Source organism: Venturia canescens, chromosome 10 (genome assembly GCF_019457755.1).
Source record: "Venturia canescens isolate UGA chromosome 10, ASM1945775v1, whole genome shotgun sequence".
NCBI classification, from domain to species: domain Eukaryota; kingdom Metazoa; phylum Arthropoda; class Insecta; order Hymenoptera; family Ichneumonidae; genus Venturia; species Venturia canescens.
Window position 1 is genome coordinate 15,922,954 of NC_057430.1, and position 17,271 is coordinate 15,940,224.

The 17,271-nt window shown below is 47.8% G+C and overlaps 1 protein-coding gene across 12 annotated transcripts in view; it reads left to right on the top strand.

Moving 5' to 3' along the window:
- Positions 1–17,271, top strand: part of OtopLa (Otopetrin-like a) — a 39,335-nt gene that overhangs the window by 3,093 nt on the left and 18,971 nt on the right. For 2 of the 12 annotated variants that reach the window (XM_043430225.1, XM_043430224.1), the window contains 2 exons: positions 8,894–9,147; positions 9,844–9,986. In XM_043430225.1, coding sequence (XP_043286160.1) covers positions 8,923–9,147; positions 9,844–9,986 — 368 coding nt within the window. In that variant the 5' untranslated portion in view covers positions 8,894–8,922. Of the gene's footprint in view, positions 1–4,795; positions 4,862–8,472; positions 8,552–8,893; positions 9,148–9,843; positions 9,987–15,211; positions 17,253–17,271 lie in introns of those variants that run through there. The other 10 variants (XM_043430228.1, XM_043430233.1, XM_043430226.1 and 7 more) reach the window with 9 other exon arrangements.

Sequence of the window (17,271 nt, forward strand, 5' to 3'; positions counted from 1 at the left end):
GGAAAAACTGGGGGGGGGGGGGGGGGGATGATTGAGAAGCAAAGTGGGCCGTGAGGGCATCGAATTTTTCAAAAAATTACCATACTTTCAGCCTCGCGTTTGGATCCCCCAATCGAAGCAAGGCTTACGAAAAATAAAGATTCTCGAGAGCCAGCAAGTGTCATTTTAACAAATGGCAAGAGTGCTCGATCGATTTTAAATTCATTGCAATCAAATTATTCGTTCACATGACAAGCAAAATTCATTTTTGGCCGCGCGACCCCCTCAACTGAATACATCGCAACGGGCACGCACACAGTTATTTTCTCGAATGTGTGGGCTCGTGCACGCTTCAACAGCTTCCTTCACAAGCCCGTGCAGACCTCGCGGTGACGCCAGAAAACGAAAGCAAAAAAAAAAAAAAAAGAAATTACAGAGGGTTGCGCGACGCACCCCCGCGACAGCCTCTTCCACACCACCTCTCTCACGAGTGCTCGTCTGTGTCGCTCTTTCCATGTGTGTTGCCTCGAAATTCGTCCGGACCCGCACCGACCAGCCAGCCGTGCGTGGCATTGAATCACTCTTTATGCCTGTATTCGTATGGGGAATTTCAGCCGAAATTGGCTCAGTGCCGCGAGCCCTCGTGCTCGATTATTCGAGCCTTCGAATTGTGTGGTTCAGAGATGAGAAAAATTTTCTTCTCCCCTCAAGGCGAGTCCTTCCTCAGACGATTTTTCAAAACGTTTTGCACGCTCGCCGCACTTTCCTCATTTGTTACATCAAATTCGATGAAATGTCGTTTTTTTTTTTTTTTTTCGAATTTGGTCAAGAGTCAGAAAAATATCGCAATCCAAAATTTCTTATGATTTGGCATCGCGCCGAAAGTTCGGCGTTTTGACTCTTTTTCAAAATACACCGAAATATTGAGCGGGGATAAACTGTTAGAATAACCAAATTTCGAACTTTCGACTAGAGCTTTCAATGTCGAAGATAAATAAGGCAGAAAATTCAAAGTTCGATAATAATATGTAACAATCGTCCATAGAACGACGACCAAAATATCAATTTTCGGAAAATTCGACTCTCTCAATTCATAAATATCTGAAAGACGAAAAATTCAAACGGTCAGAGTAGCTAAACTTTAGAAAGTCGACCAATCGAAATAAAGAAGCACAACGAAGTTTAAAATAGACGCGTCTCGCTCGCTCTCTTACTCAGCCTGTTGATCTCGAGCTCCGAAAATCGCCATTTCGACTTTCGCCTTTTCGAGCCCTCGCTATTCTGCACATTCAAGTTTCATAGGCTCGAAAAATCTCCACTTTCGATTTTCCCCTACTCTATAATCCGGTCTGTTTGTGAAACAACAACTCTCCATTTTGGATTCGAAAACATGAGCTTTTGGCGTTCGTGTGTTCTGTTAAAATAGCATTCGAAATGAAAGCTGTCGAAATATAGATATTCCAGTAAACACGAACGCAAGAAGTAACAAATAATGAAAAAAATGAAGAACGATAAAGCACGTAAACTGCTAACTATGGTAAATAAAAAATAAGAATTTCCAATTACTTGTTTTTCTCGAATCTGGCAACTCCCAAAGTTTCGAAATATCGGGCGACCGTCCCGCACAATTTGGTTATTCGACACATCGAAGCCTACCCGAAAGATGACAAAAGTTTGACAGCTCTGGACGAATCAGGAGTGCTTGGACGAGAACGCCTCGTGCCCGAATTCATCTTTGTAAATGTACCCAGCACCGGCCCCCGCGCGAGTCCCTTGTTCTTTAAAAAAAGATGCTCCGTTGCTGCTGCGAGGGGGGAGCCCCAAAGCGATGTGCGCGGTGGAAGAAAGACAGAGAGAAACAAAGAGCCCGAGTAAGGGAGAGAAAGATGAAAATGGAGAGGGAGAGAGAAAGAGGCCTCGAAGCGAGGGACACGCGAGGGGAAAAGTTACGAGATGTATGTGCGTGCATGTAGTACATAAAGCTGTGTACAGAGCGCTCGTGGCACGAGGGGTTGCTACGGCCACGGAGAAAGCGTCGGTGGTGTCGGCGTCGGGACGCTTCTCTCTCCGCATGAGACCAAAACGATCAGCATCCCTCTCGTGGAAGCTTCTCCATTCGGCGCGGTGCAAACGGACCTGTGAACTTTTTATACACTTATTTTTATAATCCGGCTGGGATTTCCGGAGCTGAGTTTCTTCCCGATTTTAATAAAGTCCGAAGGAGAGTGCGCGATTCGATGGACTTCGAGGCCCGCGGACTCGCTTTCTTCTCGACGAAACTCGATTCGCGCGCGGGAGTTTTCGTCAGCGGGATTAAAAGCGTTTGAGTAGGGGCTTTAACGATATTTCCGCGGCCCGGAGACTCCAAATTTTGTACCGAGTGCGAAAATTCATTGACGATTTAACCGGGAACGATAATATTATCGGTTCGGATGATTTCATTGGAAAAAAGTAACTGAAATCGCTCAAATTTATCTTTTCGTAATAATTTATCCGAATTTGGAGTTAATCGTGATTTTGCTAGGAATCGAGTGCTCGAAATATCGTCGCACGTGTTTCAACGTGTCTTTCGATCGAGAAAGAGGCCGCTGGAAGAGCGCGAGCTGCCGCGGAGAAAGGACGATGCAAAGTGCGCCTATCTCGGGGAAAAAAGCTTAGAAAGAGGGAGAGGAAGCGCCAAGGTTTGTTCGCGGCTCTCTCGGTACATTCAGTTACCGAACGATTATTCGCCTGTCGCGTTCTCCCGATCGAGCTCTTTGCCGCGGTATCCCATTTCACTGTTGCTTTATCTCGTCCCGAACCGCATCGCGGGCTGATCGAAATGCGATTTTCCAAGGCCCCGTGAGCTGCTCGCGTCCGCACGAGCGATCCATTCCAAGATCGTAATTAGTTTGCCAGGCGGCAGGTTACCGTGTGCGGCGATTGGGTAATTCATCGGCCTCGCCATGAAGGTAAGAATATAATTGGGCGACGTCGATCCCCGATGTCGTCGGAATGAGCTTTTTCTCCTCTTCGTCTGCTGTGCGCGCTTCGTTCGCGAGCGAGAAATGTGCAGCGGATACAAGCTTGAGTTTTATCCGCGCATAATAACTTGTCAGCTCGAGGCCCTCGAATTTGGTGAAAAACGAGAAAAATTTTAGTGATCGAAATCGGGGAGCGGGACGAAAATTAGTTTCGCGGGCGATCTCGAACTTTTCATTCATATTTTCATCATTTTTTTTTTCGAATAATCTGCGCATTTGGTTTCCACCCTCCTGCTCGATCCGGGACAATAATTTGGCTGTGAAAACGAGTTCAATTCCGACGATTCGATGCGTTCCATTTGTTTTTCAAAGCAAAAGTATTGAGACTTTTGGATCGAAGCGCAGAATCGATTTATTCTGGGTCGTTGGCACTCGTCGCACATTTTTTTTTCCAATCGTTTCTTGCCTTTTCGAGTTGCAAAGCGTCTCATTGGAAAAATCGAGGGCGACGAGAAGAATTGAAAGAATGTTTGAATTTTCGATTTGAACTTTATTCGCGATCGGCTGTTAAAAGAGAATGATTTTTGGCCAGCACGAAGGACCGTGCTGGCTGGGGAAGCACTTTGTTTTATTTACTTTGCGGTCGGCGGTGCGCAACGGGGTCCTTGGTGAGCGTGGAGACGGTACTGCAGTGCAATGCACGACGAAATTATAGTATTTCGCTATCGGAATCGTCGACGCCGGCGCCGGGACGCGCTCACAGGTGGTCGCCACGCAGTCTGGCTCTTCGACCCGGTGCGAGGAGCGAGCGAGAGTGAGACCGAGATAAAGGGGCTCGTCGTCGAGGCTTTTCGAGGTCTCCGACCGGCAGAGCAGTCCAAGTTTCATCGCGCGTGTATCGATCTCCGTTAAGGGGCTTGCATTTCGACGGGTGAATGCGAATAAAAGGAGATCGATCGAGAGGCTGCAGCAGGGATGAGGCTGCGGAGAATGAAATTATTGTCAAACTTCCAAGAATTTTCATAAGCGAGGGACAAAAGATGGACCGGAGGAGGCAGCAGGGAAGCCGACCGTGACAAAATGGCGGCTCCGCGATCCCGTTCCAGGCTCGTTTATCTCGGAGAATGATAAAAATCATATTCCGGTGGACTTTTCATCGAGAGAATGGTCGAAAAGGATATGGAAGGGAGTCAATTACTTCACCGGGTGCTGAGAAGCGGCTCGAGGACGTAGCGGAGCCCCCTGAACGTGAAAGAATCGAGTTTTTACGCCCTTTCGTCAGGCAGCGACACGAGTGGGGTGTGCTCGCGTGTGTGCGCGCTCGGGTTCGGCATCCCTCGCGTGCACCACCCCCAGAGAGCGTTGTATTTCCGCTTCCGTTTGTTGTGACGCGCCCCGAAGTGAGGAGAGTATTGCGCGGCGGCGCGTTCCCCGAGCTTTATTCGCGCAAAATCCCCGCGCACATTCGCCTCCCACCAGGGGTTTCGCGTACGCCGAGACGCCGGTAACGCACACACTAAAATTCCCTTTTTTTCCGGCGCGGCGCGATGTTTCCCTCTCGCGCGTCGCCTCCTCGTTACACAAACGAGCGAATACGTGTCGGTGTTTTTATTATTCGCTACGCTTTCATCGGTGCGTGCGTGCGTGTGAATTAACGATCAAGGCGACGATAAAATCAAAATAATACGTCGTACGTGTTGCTCGCTCGAGAGGACAACGCGAAGCGAAGCTGACCCACCGAAACTGACGGAAACCTCCAACGCGACCTGACGCAACGAGACACTCTCCGAGTCTCCAATATTTACTCCGCTTTTATATATATACGACTGAGAATCGGTGTTGCGAATCGAGTTTGTGTTTGAATAATAAATCAACTTCCGATCGAGAGCTTATCGAGCTATGAAAAAGTAGTTGACGAGGTAAAGCTGAACCATTTTCATCCTCGCTTTTTATCCAAAGTCGAATATCGTCGATGCATTGTGAGTCAAGAAAGGTCGAGGTAAACGCGCACGCCTTCCCGGGCCGGAAGACACGTTGACGAGCCTTCTGACCGGAAGTCAAGCGTACCGGGACGAGTAGCCTACTAATTCGTGCTGGGTGGAACGAATGAGGCGAAATCATGAGAAATCGGGGATCGCGGGGAACCTCGAAATTCGTTTTCCTCATCAAATTTCTTTATCGAATTGTCTCTCGTTGTTGGAAAAGGAATCACCGCGTTGAGGCTTCCATTGCTGAAACGTGGTGAAAAGAAACTTCGCTCGTTCGCTCATTAATTATTCGGTGCTGAAGACCGTCGACACTTCGAATCGAGTTTCCCTGATGGGAAGATATTTCGAGCACTCGAACTTTCCCTGAAAATTAATGCGCTTCGCTTTACTTGAGACGAGGAAAAAGTGTTTTGGAAGTTCGAGATGTTGAAGGGAATAAAGTGAGCCTATGGGATCGTTAAGAGTAAAATTGAAAAAGAGCTAAATTGTAAGAATCAAAATATGTGGTATCGCGATGCGCGCGAGAAAGTTGACTGACCGAATTTTCCATTTCTATTTTCAGTTTCTGCAGCAATTTATCATCTCCGACGATTAATAAAGCTGCGATTGTACAGAGAGCCCTACTCGGTAGTAGGTTTTAAAAAAATGCAAGAAATTAATTGGAAAAATATCAGCAAAGCTCAGAGAAAGGTCGATCGACGGTTGCTTTACCTCGCGGCGAGCAGGAAAAAGAGTTGAGCGGTTCTCGCTGCGTGGCTCGAGCCATATTCAAATTCATTTAAAAATATTCTTTTGTCGCGAGGAAGATGGGAAAAATAATTAGCGAAAGCGAGCTGCAGGGCTCTTGATCGACCGTGGAGTCCGAATTTAGTCGGCCTCTTTCTATTTTGCATCGTCCGCAGGAGTTCGGATCGTTTCATAAAAGGAGTTTAAGTTATTACGAGAGTGGAGTACAGCGAAAGAGAACGGGATAAAAAAATCGTATGCTCCTGCTGCGAGGGAAAAATGCCAAAATAGTTGTGCTCAGCATTTTCAGGCCGAGTAGACCGCGAAATTTCGAAGAGAAAATTCCTCAGCGATTTTTCGCTCCGACGCACCGTTCGCGAGTTACGAGCCGTTCAACGCCCGCCAATGGGGCGCTGTCAGGGAGCGGGGGCCCCGGGCCCCGCCCCTCCGGCCACTGGCGATTGGCTCCCGTGAATTTCCTTCGATATCCCACGAGCGGTGCGTCCTAGAGAAAAGTGGCTGGGGACTTTTCTCTTGGAAATTTCACGATCCTGCTCGCCTCGAGGTCGAAACTGCGACTTTTGGAGGAGCCCGTAGACCCGAGGCTCTTTCAGCCCCTTCTCAACGTCAGTCCGTGTAAGCAACGTGCTCGTGTGTTGGACGAGCCCTCGCACGTGGGAGGACGGTGACGTTGACGATGCCGAGAACGAGCTTCTCTCGCTCCAGTCATCTCGGGTGAATAGAAATATGCAAGGGGGCTCGGAATCGAGAAAAAATAGGTCTCCGAGGCTCTCTTTCTCCCACGCTCCTTTTCCCTCCTCAACTCACTCGCTTTTCCCTCTCGGGTTTTTTGCCTCCATTGTTTTCTTGCTCTCTCGCCTTATCCGCAACACGTTGGAATGTGGACGCGTCCTAAAAACTCGGTTGGATGTACTGCTCTGGATATCGTCGTGATTAAAGCGATGCGAGAGGAGCGGAGAGCTGTTTCGCGGAAAAGCGGGCGACCCGCGCGCAATTCTAAATATATACGACGGGCGGCAAACTCTTAGCAACTACATCGGTGGACTCCCCGCTGGATAATAACACGTATGCATACGAGTGTCTCTTTGCACATTTCTCTTGGTGTATTCTCGTGAGCGTTGCAACTGGGAGAATGCAGGAAAAGCTGCGAATGGGTTTTTCGTCGAAAAGAGTAGTGAGCGTCGCGACGCGGGGCTGTTCCCACGGGCAAGCATCGCGTCACGTTTGCTCTCTCTCTCATTAAATTCGTCGAAACTTTGAGCCTCGATTAAAAGTAGCCCAGCGCTCCAAGCTCGTAGCTTCTTCGTCGTCATTCCTTCCCAAAAAAGCGAATTTATCGAGTCCCTTGGAAAATAAATTTGTCGCTTCGACAACGCATTTTTCTTCGCTCTCGATTTTCGTGCTCGAAAAATTTCTCGGACGAATACGACGTTGCACCAGCAAAAGCTTCGTTGAAAGAGAACATTTCATTTTTAATCGTTAAGCAAGAAAAATTTTCGAACCAACGAATTTTTTTCTCTCAGTGCAAACTCCTGTCTTTACAAACTAACGTTTGTCCAATGGATGAAACACTTCGCGACCAAACATCTCGAGAGACCTCAATCTGTTGATACGCTTTGTGAACCCGCGGTATCCATTTCCCGGAGTCATGTGATCGGAAAATCGTGCCAGTCGAAAGGGAACAAGAGGGAGAAAGCAGCGGCGGGGGAGCCTTGTTTGTTTCGGGTAGGTCGTGTTTTATCCTCAGCAAAGGTCAAACCCCCGCGCCAAGTTTTTCTTACTCTCGACGTCATGCCTCTCGTAAAACCGCCGAATTCGTTGCGGGGCAAGCATTCTCGACGGAGCCTCGACGCCACTTTCTTCAAATTAGCCTCAAACACGATCGCAGTTTGAAAGAAATAACGAATTTCGAGCCACGACCTCGGGATCAATTATTTCTTCGGGCTCCGCGACAACGGTCGATCGACTATTTTTATTGAATCTCATCACAAATAATCGTGAATCAATGAAAGAGTGGGATCGAACCGAAGTCTCGAAGCCCAAAAAATGTCTCTCGATAAAATCCCCTTATCGAAATTGATTTTTCCCAAACTCTCGTCAAATTCGTTCTCAACAAACTCAATATTTTATGAGAAAATATTGGAGAAAATCGAGTCTCCGAAAAGGCGCCTTTGACAGGCAACATCGAAATATAAAATTTCTCTGATATTCAATCCTCTTATTTGATACTAATGCACACGTGACGGACGTTTACATTCGTCGTGCTGAGCTCAGTGCGCACGTGAGTGGCGTGAGACAAGCCCGGTGACACCTTGTTTGGAAATCACCGGTTGATCTGTACGAGGAGAGAGAGAGCGAGCGAGCGAGAGCACGAGACAGGTTGCAATGCTCATATCGAGCTGTGTATTAGGACCGAATGAGAATACGTTGTACGTGCGAGTCCAGATGGAGGAGATGAAAGGAGGACGGGGAGAGGCACGTCAGTACGGTTGTGTTTCGTCTCGCTCGCTCTCCGAGGATTGTCAAGGCCTGATGCTTTCTCGCGATCGTAAAAAGGAGAATTAAATACTCTGTCACTGGCAGTTCTCTAGACTCGGGTCTGAGAGGAGCACGCAATATTTTTTCACCCGCTCGAGGCGGTGCTGGAGATAAAAAAACGACGCACCGGAAACGCTCGTCCGAGTCGTCGTGGGGGCGCGAGTATCGCGACTGAAAAATCGAGTTCGTGACTCTGAATAGAGAAGAAAACAGTGAGTTCGCTCGAGCCAACAATCATGGATGTTCCTCCGGAAATTCTTGACAGTGAAGATCGGCCTCCAAAGGCGAATAAAAAGATGCCGAAAACGTGGCTGGGACGGTGGATCATGGATCAGAGTAAGGGGCGTGAGACTCTTCCGGGCTCCTCTGGACCCGGGGGCCGGTCAATGCGAGCAGGACGTAAAATCGAGCGTCGTCAATAGTTCATCCATTTTTCGAGAGGCCACGGAACGGGGTCTCGGCCCTCGGATGCCAGTTTTTTAACCAATTTATCTCGCATTTCTTTCAGTTTTTTAAAACGTCGCTGTAATTAGTTTCGTAATTCCGAACAATAGTGAAGAATCGCTCTAAATCGGTTGATTTTATGAGATTAATGTTCAATTACTCGATCGAGGACTGAAAAACGATGAAATATTTGGTCAACGCGAAAGTACAGCACGTGCGATATTTGACTTTCAGATCATCGGAGGAACACCGATTCCGAAGAGATGCAACGCTGCCCTTACATACACGAGATGAAAGAGCGTCTGCTCTCGCAACCGACGCCCACGGACAGCCTCGACATGGAACGTTTGGACGGCGGCACGCCCGTCAAGGAAGCAAATCTCCACAATGATTATCCGGCTCATACGAATCCTGGTGTAATCCCCGACCCACCGGAAATGCCACCTGATTCCTTGATCGGCACGGTTGTCAAGGTAAACGAGCCCCAGGTATCACATCAAAAATCCTTTTTTTAAACGTCAAGCTCGCTTCTGTGTGTGTTAACACGTGCCTCAAGTGAAAAGCAGCATGAATCGTAACTGTTCAAATGATATTTGTCTCGTTGCTTCCGTTTTACTCGTCAGGCTTTCTTGGCAGGCTTCTTTTGTCGTGGAAATGGGAGTTTGTTGTTGGCCACTATTCCGAAAGAATTAGCTCGACTCTTTATTCAGTGGAAAGCATTTTTTGTAAGGGGATTCATTTTTTAAAATGTTCAATGCCCAACAAACGTCGAGACAATCGAGTCCTTTTCCCTTTTCCCGAGTGCGCATTCAAAGAAACCGATATTCATGAAAATCTATTTTACGACTTGAGCCATTCACGATTTTACCATTGAGCATGAGCTCAAAAGAAATTCTTGGATTTCGAATGATCCTTTCGATGATTTCGTAGCATCGAATTTGCACTGATTGACCAACAATTTTTCATTTGTATCGAAATGATCGAAGTGAGAAAAGGATCTCTTTAGTTTCAATTCAAATGTTGATGTTCCTTCATAAATCAAGAGGATCCGAGAACAACCAGACTTTTCATTTCATCGGGTTTTTGCTCGGTTTTGAGTATTGGACGTGTGTAAATTTACGTTGGAAATATAGCATGGAAAAACTGTGAGCTTAAGACGAAACTTTTTCATCGACATTTTTCAGTTGAATTCGGACGGTTATGGATCCCACACATCACCGGCTCACGCGAGGCAGCCATTGGTACCCCAAAACGCGATAAATCAACCGTTATGCCTCACCCCGACACATCCAGGCATTGCGAATGGTCATTTTCCCAAAAATGCAAAGTAAGTGATTTATTCATTTTTCGATATCTTTGCTGAAACTTTATTACGAACGTTTGGAAGACAAAGTGGCAATGTGCCCATCGCGATTGGGGGACTTCGATGATAGTATAAAAATGAAAAACGACAATTGTAGAAAGAAAATGTCTCTTTGAGGGAAAATTGAAAGGTGAAATTCGAACAAATTTGGCTCAGTGGAATCGGAGCTTCGATTTCACTATTTGAACTTCGTTGTTTTCCTTTTGTTCTATGAAAAAAGTTGAAAAATTTCTTCAAAGTTTAAACAAACAATTTAAATCTACGATTTAAGATGAAAACTCGACGATTTTTATAAATTTACTTGGCCAATGGCTTCGAAACTGCGCCCCGACTTTGAAACAAGTACGGAAACTTGCTGGTATCGACAAAAAAAAAAAAAAAAAAACATTCACGACTTTCGTGCGAAGCACGGTGAACTTTCAATGTTCGTAAAGCGTTCGAGAACAAATTTTCCCGACGACTCGTGCCTGATTTTTTCGCAGGAAATTTCAGCTTAATGAATTCTAACGATCGCCATAAAAGAAGATTCGCATTGTCGCATTATCCCGAGTGGAATCGTCATGAAATTGCAAAATTTCGTGTCGAAAAGTTTTGTACCAATTTTTGCGCTCCTTTATGGCTATTTATTGTCAAAACGGTAAGAGATAGCAAAGAAGAGGAGGAGACCAATCTTGTAGAGGACGAAATTTCCCACAAAAAACTTCCCAACGATACTTTTCTCTTTTCCGTAGTTTAGTCCTGCGGGCTGCTCTGAAATGGTTACCGGCCTCACAACTCCTGAGAACAGAGTAGTTTTTCGAGCCACTCTGAGAGCTAAGCTAATGGAGGCAGAAAAAAACCTCGGAGTACTTTTTTTCAGGAAATTCGATGCTCCACAAGATTGGTCCCATGCACTTTTGCTCTATCTGTGAGCAGTTCGTCAGTAAATGCCTAAATCCTCAGCTCAGGCTCAAAATCCTTTCAGAACTTGCATTAATCGCACGAACAGAAGTTTCTGCGCATATTCTCATTCCTCTCACCTCGATCTTATCCCAACATGACTGTTGAATCTTAAAAATAACACATCAGTTCTGAAAGCAATTGAGAAAAAAAAATCGTTCAGCAATAGAGAAATTGAATTTTATCAAAATTTTCAACCTTATTTTAATCGTCAGCCTTTGCTCACGCACCCTGGAAAGCGTCCTTCCTCACTGGGTCGTTGAACTCCGCACACAAATAATAAACACCCACCAGGAGAGAGAGAGAGAGCAACAGAAAAGTTAGTGTTCGAGTCAGGGGTGGAAACGAGACCGGGGAGGCGAAGGTCGTCGTCGATCGAGAGTTGGTTGTGCGTTGACGTGAAAAAACGTAGTGTTAACCTTATTCAAATATGGGGAGTGAGTGAGGCAGTGAAAAATCGCGTCCAGTCACCGAAATTCGATAGCGGATTGAACGAGTTAGGGGCTTATTAGGAGAGAGAGAGAGAGAGAGCAGTTTGTATCTCGTGTCTGGTGGCGCATCCCCACGGCTGCCTCGGGCTCTCGCTCAGCCTTCGCCTCTCTTTTCCTCTCTCTTGCAAGGGTTGTTCATCCCTCCGATGAGTGGGCAGCGTCGAAAGAGTGAGGGAGAAAGAGGGAGCGACGAAGAGGAGATTTTAGTTCTTGGGCGTTGGAGTCGTGGCAGCACTGCCAACGGAAAGCGCCGGTGGAGTCGAGCTGCACCGAAATCAATACGGTATGTGCGTGCACAGAGAGAGAGAGAGAGAGAGAGAGAGATGCACGAGGGTTCGACGCAAAAATAGTAGAAACAAAAATAACAGAATTGCGAGATGGATTTTTGTATGCAAAATTCACGAAAATTTTCTCTCGACCGTTCAAGCAATGAGGGGTCCTCGTTGCCCTCGATCTTTGCAATCCGGACGACAAATTTGGATCCTGGGAGAAAGCCCCTCAATCATTGATTGCGTAGAAATGTTTTTTTGTTCCTCCCATCGTTAATAAAAATCCTCGTCGATCCAATGACTCAAAGCTCGTTTGATGAAAAATCAACGAAATTCTTGGCACCAGTCCGAAACAGATGGAGAGCCAAGTTTTCGAGAGAAGAAATACGCAGCTGTTATTTAATTGTTATTATTTTATTTGCATTTTAAATCGAGCGTGATAAATGACAAGAAATTTGACGAGGGACTTGCGCTTCGCCTGGCCTGTGCACGAGACGTTCGATCACTGCAAGTGAGCTGACCATCTGGAGTTTAACAAGCCGTCGATGGAGCAAGCTTCCTTCGTGTCGAACGCACACTCTCTTGCAGGAAACAACGATGCGGTTGTCAAACACGGATGTGTAAATTTCAAGTGGTAATTCGATCAAGAAAATCGATGCAGCGTTTCCGAGTCTATCAGCTTTTACGTTCACGTTTTAAAATTTTTTAAAGTTTCACCACCAGTTACCTCATGCTGGGAGGAATTTAAAAGTATAATAAAAAGCTGAAAAAAGGATGATCGCCGTGGTCGCTGCTCCACTTTTGAGCTCCGAGCAGCAGCACGAGGAAAACCGACGCAAATCCCTGAAACTGGGTGTGGATGAGGGCTCTCGAGTTCGGGAAATGCATCGGTTTTCCTCCCAAGCTTTAACGATGCAACCCTCAATCTCTCTATAATACTTCGAATGCCGCTTATCCACTCGTGCGGAAGCTCGAGCTTCGCCAAATTAGCGCTGAATTCTTCCTCCTTCCACAGATATTTCTATACGAGCTTCACTTTTATTAAGCCATCCGAAAATAGGCCAAACGTTGAAGAGGAAAATTCGTTGTAAATCAGTTCGTTTAGCCACCGCGAGATTCACCCTGTTTTCCATCTATTTAACAAAATCGATATTTCATCGATGGAAAAACGTCGCTTGTCACTGTAACCAGGCGCCGGGCATCGAGCCCACGATCGTATTTTACCTTAATTCAATTTTTTTTATGCACTTTTCTATTATTTGAGACGAATTGTGCAGTTCGTTAGTGTCCCGAAAATGATTGTCGGATTTTTAGAGATTTTTTCGTCTACGCGTTTGCAATATAATTGATTGTTTTTTTTTTTCCACGTGAGTCGGTGGTCGTCAATTTCAGTGAGCTCGGTAGCTTTATTTTTTCTCGGATGTCTTAAAATTTCAGCGGCAACGACGCCGCGGAGACGACAGCAATCCAAAATTCTCGTTTAAATTCGCTCCAACGAATTCCAACTTGAATTTTCCTCGTGGCTCCTCTTCGTTGTACATCTCCAAATAAAAATCGCCATTGCCAGACAAAAGTCCGTTAGCGAAGGTCCCTCCGACGTTGGGCATTGCTGAAAAAACATTTTTTCATCCAGCTCAGTTTGCTTGTTCGAACGCGCTCTATCGAACGAGGCTCCTTTCAACGTGTCCAAGCAAACATGTAAAAACGTGACGACCAGCTCTCGCACCGGTTCGCTGCTACCGGTCTTCCCATCCGGAAATGTAAAAACTAAACTTTGGAAAACATAAGCAGAAGCCAAAACGAGCGTAACTAACAGCTCGAAATACTAGTGCAACGAGGATTTCGAAAGAGGGCGGCGGGAGGAGTCAAGAGTTGATAACGTTACGATTGGGTCGGAGGGAAAGGTCAGTGAACCTCGAACGGTGGTGGAAGCGTTATCGAGCGGGTCAGTGGGTCGCAGAACGACACGGAGCACTTTGCTCTCATCCCTCCCTACGCTCCTGTCCTCTCGACGCTCATCTCGTTCTCATTGCTCTACCTCCCCCCCCCCCCCCCCCCCCGCACCCGCGCCGTGCACCTGTTTCTTCGGTATTATTTTCCTCCTTTTTTCGTAAAGTGTATCTTTTGAGCGTACGCCGAGTTGAGCGAACCTCATTAAATCATATATTTCGTCGACTACGAAATGTATTTTATCGAATTTGGGCCATTTGGGAATTTGCAAATTTTTTCGGAAAATCGATATTTTTTTTCGAAACTCAATAAGGGTTGGGGGGGTGGGATCACGAAATGAGGGGGAATCCCGAAATTTCGGGGAGAAAGTGCGATATTGCGGGGCAATTTTGTGGTAATTAAACACTCTTTGGACGGTCGATTGAACTTTGAAGAAAATGGATTCGGGACGTTTGGGTAGAAGCTTTCGTGCAGTTTTGAACCATAGTGAAAGTGCGGAGGCAATCCGGCCGGGGATTCGGTGCTGGAAACTTCGAATGGCTGGGGGACTTTGATTTAGTTTGCTTAAAAATTCGTTGTGACGATTTTTGAAATGCCTGCTGGTATTTGGCAAGTAGATTGAGCGAGGGCCGATATAAAGTCGTCGATGTGTGGACAATGCGAATGACGCATTGATCGGCAAAATTCGCGGGAGTATGGAGCGTGTGTGCGCGCCTGTGTGCTTTCGCCTCGAGTCGGTGTAAAGGCGAGCGCGCGCGGAGAGGAAAACAAAGAGGGCGCCGAGAGGGATCGGGATATACGCGGGCGCGGATGGACCGCGAATGGCGGGATCGACTTTAGCGCATAGAACGAGCCCGCGCAACCCGGAAAGAAGGGCGAGCGGGAAGGGAGAGGGGGACGCGAGTCTCGCCGAGGCTACGATTGCGAAAATCGTGTACAATCGCGCGTACAGCCATTGACAAGAGTCTCCGTCGATGTCCGCTTTCCCCATTGATATTACTTCGGTAAATAATCCACGAATTTCGCTTCCCGAGTGTCTTCCCGGTGCCCGGAGACGTGGCAACAGTAGAAAAAAGCTTGGATTAAAAATTCGTCACAACTTTTGGCAGCGCGTTGCCTCGAGGCTTGGATCCGCTTCTTGGAATAAATAGCAAAAAGGATTCTCTTGTGAATTTCCATGAGAATTCAAATTCCGACGAATTCAAGCGGCGATAATCGAATGAGAAATAAAAGTCTGCGAATGAATTCTTAACGAATCTGTACCCACGAAATAAGAAGCTTCGTACACAAACTAAAACGTACATTATTGTGAAAAGGAGCGAGAGAGGAGCCGGAGTTAAGGTTGAGGGGATCCGAGGAGAGAGAGAGAGAGAGAGAGAGAGAGAGAGAGAGAGAGAGAAAGAGAGAGAGAGAGAGAGAGAGAGGACGAGGGAGTGCGAGGGAGGGTCGTTTCGAGGAGAGAGGGTGGTTTTGTGCGCTGGCGCAAGAAGCTAACGGTTGCCCGGGAAGAGGTACCTCCCGGCCCAGCCTCAGTCTCCGGGATGCTGGGGGCGGCGATCGTGATTCGACCCCTATATATTTCGGCGTGTTCGCGATAATACGAGAGAACGAGGAAGAATAAGCCGTACGCACGGAGGAAGATCAAAATTCTCACTTTGATAAAAGGTGACGAGATTATTCGTTCGCCAATAAAATCCTTTGCGATTGAAAGCCTGCGAGAGGATTTAATCTGACGGAGGAACAAAGAGCACCGCTTTCAAGTCGCTCCGAGCTCTCTCGCTCTCTCTCTCTCTCTCCCTCCTTCTCCCTCGCTCTCTTTCTATTCTGGACGCAGCATCGACTCGGGGTGTTGACACACACACGCCCGTGCGCCGTGTCGTTCGCTCGATCCGTCTCGTTCTTCGTCACGTTCGTACCCGATACGCGTACCAGTGCGGAGTGTCATCGAGGCGAATGAACGGAGGGAAGAGAGGAGAGAAAGAGGGAGACGAGCGTCTCGAGATGGATGCTGTGGATTCGGATGAATGGCGAAAGGGGATGAAAAAGAAGAAGAAAAAAAAGAGCGCGGATATCGTAGCCTCCGCTATCGTCGAGTGATCCTCTCTCTCTCTCTCTCTCTCTCTCTCTTGCTTTCTTTCTTTCCTCCTTCACACTTCCCGAGCCAAAGACCGTTGCTCTCCGCGTACGGGGAGCATCGAGCCCTCTCCGCGGCATCTTCACCGGGCAAGTGTGTGTGTGTGTGTGTGTGTAAAATCGTGTCGCGCAGCCCCTTCCGCACGTATCGCGCTCCGGTGGATCCCTCCAAGGGTACGCAGTCAGGGCGAGAGCCTCCGGGACAATGTAACGCGCGTTTAATCCGCGGCGGGTAATTCCTCGAGAGTATTTGCCGAATGCGGTTGTTCGAGTTTGAATTCGGTGGGAAGACGACGCCCCGTCGATTCCCGGCGGCGGTGGAGCGACGAGTGCAGAGCTATTTCGTAGATCGTTGCGCAGTAGTCGGGGCTGGTCGATTGTAATCGGGCAGAGCTTCACAGGGGCAAATGGAAGCAGGAAAATCGAGGCGAGTACGCGGACCCGGAGAGTGCAATTCGGCGACCGCGAGTCCGAGCGGATTTACAATCGCGTGTTCCTTCCTCAAAACCGTGGTAGAATCCTCCTTCCATCTCGCCCGCTCCGCGTCACACATCTCCGGACCCTCGACCTCGCCAAGTTCATGTGAAGAATGCAAAGAAATCTCGGCTAACGACACCCTCGAGAGGCCCGCGAAGAGGCCTCGCTTCTTCCTCCTTCCTTAAATATACCACAGTGCGCTCGAGTGCGCCCCCGGAGGGCGAAAAGGAACTGGAGAAATAAGGAGAAAGAGTGAATACGCGTACGGAGATGTGAGAACAAAGCGCGAACGCTCCGGGCCCGGCTCCTCCGCTCGGGGAGAGAAAACCTCGAGGCCGACGACGCCGAGACCGTTTCCCGGTCCCGCGGCCCGTTATTCCCGGTCGAAAACTCCTTCTCGAGTCTCTTCGCGAAGAGGCTCCTAATTCGAGTCGCGTGGGAAGAGCGGTTCGATCCTCTCCTCCGCTCGCGTCCCACCGCCAATAAATCATTTTAAGGGCTAGAGCTTGCCTCGAGGTTAAGGCGCAATTATATCCCCGCCGGTAATGGAGCCTCGCGAGTCCCCGAGGTCAATTTACTTCGCGAGTACTCCCCGAGTCTTTGGAGGATCGCGCGCGCGACGGATCCTCCGCGTCCGCAATGTCCCCGGCGTTATTCACGAAACGAGGCAAGTCCATAATACGTCGAAGAAACTCTGTGTTGTGTCTCGAGGATTTGCCGATAGTTTAACGTCTCTTCTTTCTCTCGAGTTCGACCTACTTAACGAATCCACGCGTACCGAGAGTTTGTAGCGAGGAGAGAGAGAGAGAGAGAGGCGAGAGAGAGAGAGAGAAAAGTGAGGAAGAGAAAGGGGAGAGAAATCGTGCCCCTCTCGTGCGAGGATCCGCTCTCCATATTAGCGGCATCTCTCCTTTGTCAACGTGAGAGTCGCTTGTGTTCACATAACGATCGATCGGGAGGAATGAAAGGGCGTAAGTGGAGCGTTTACGC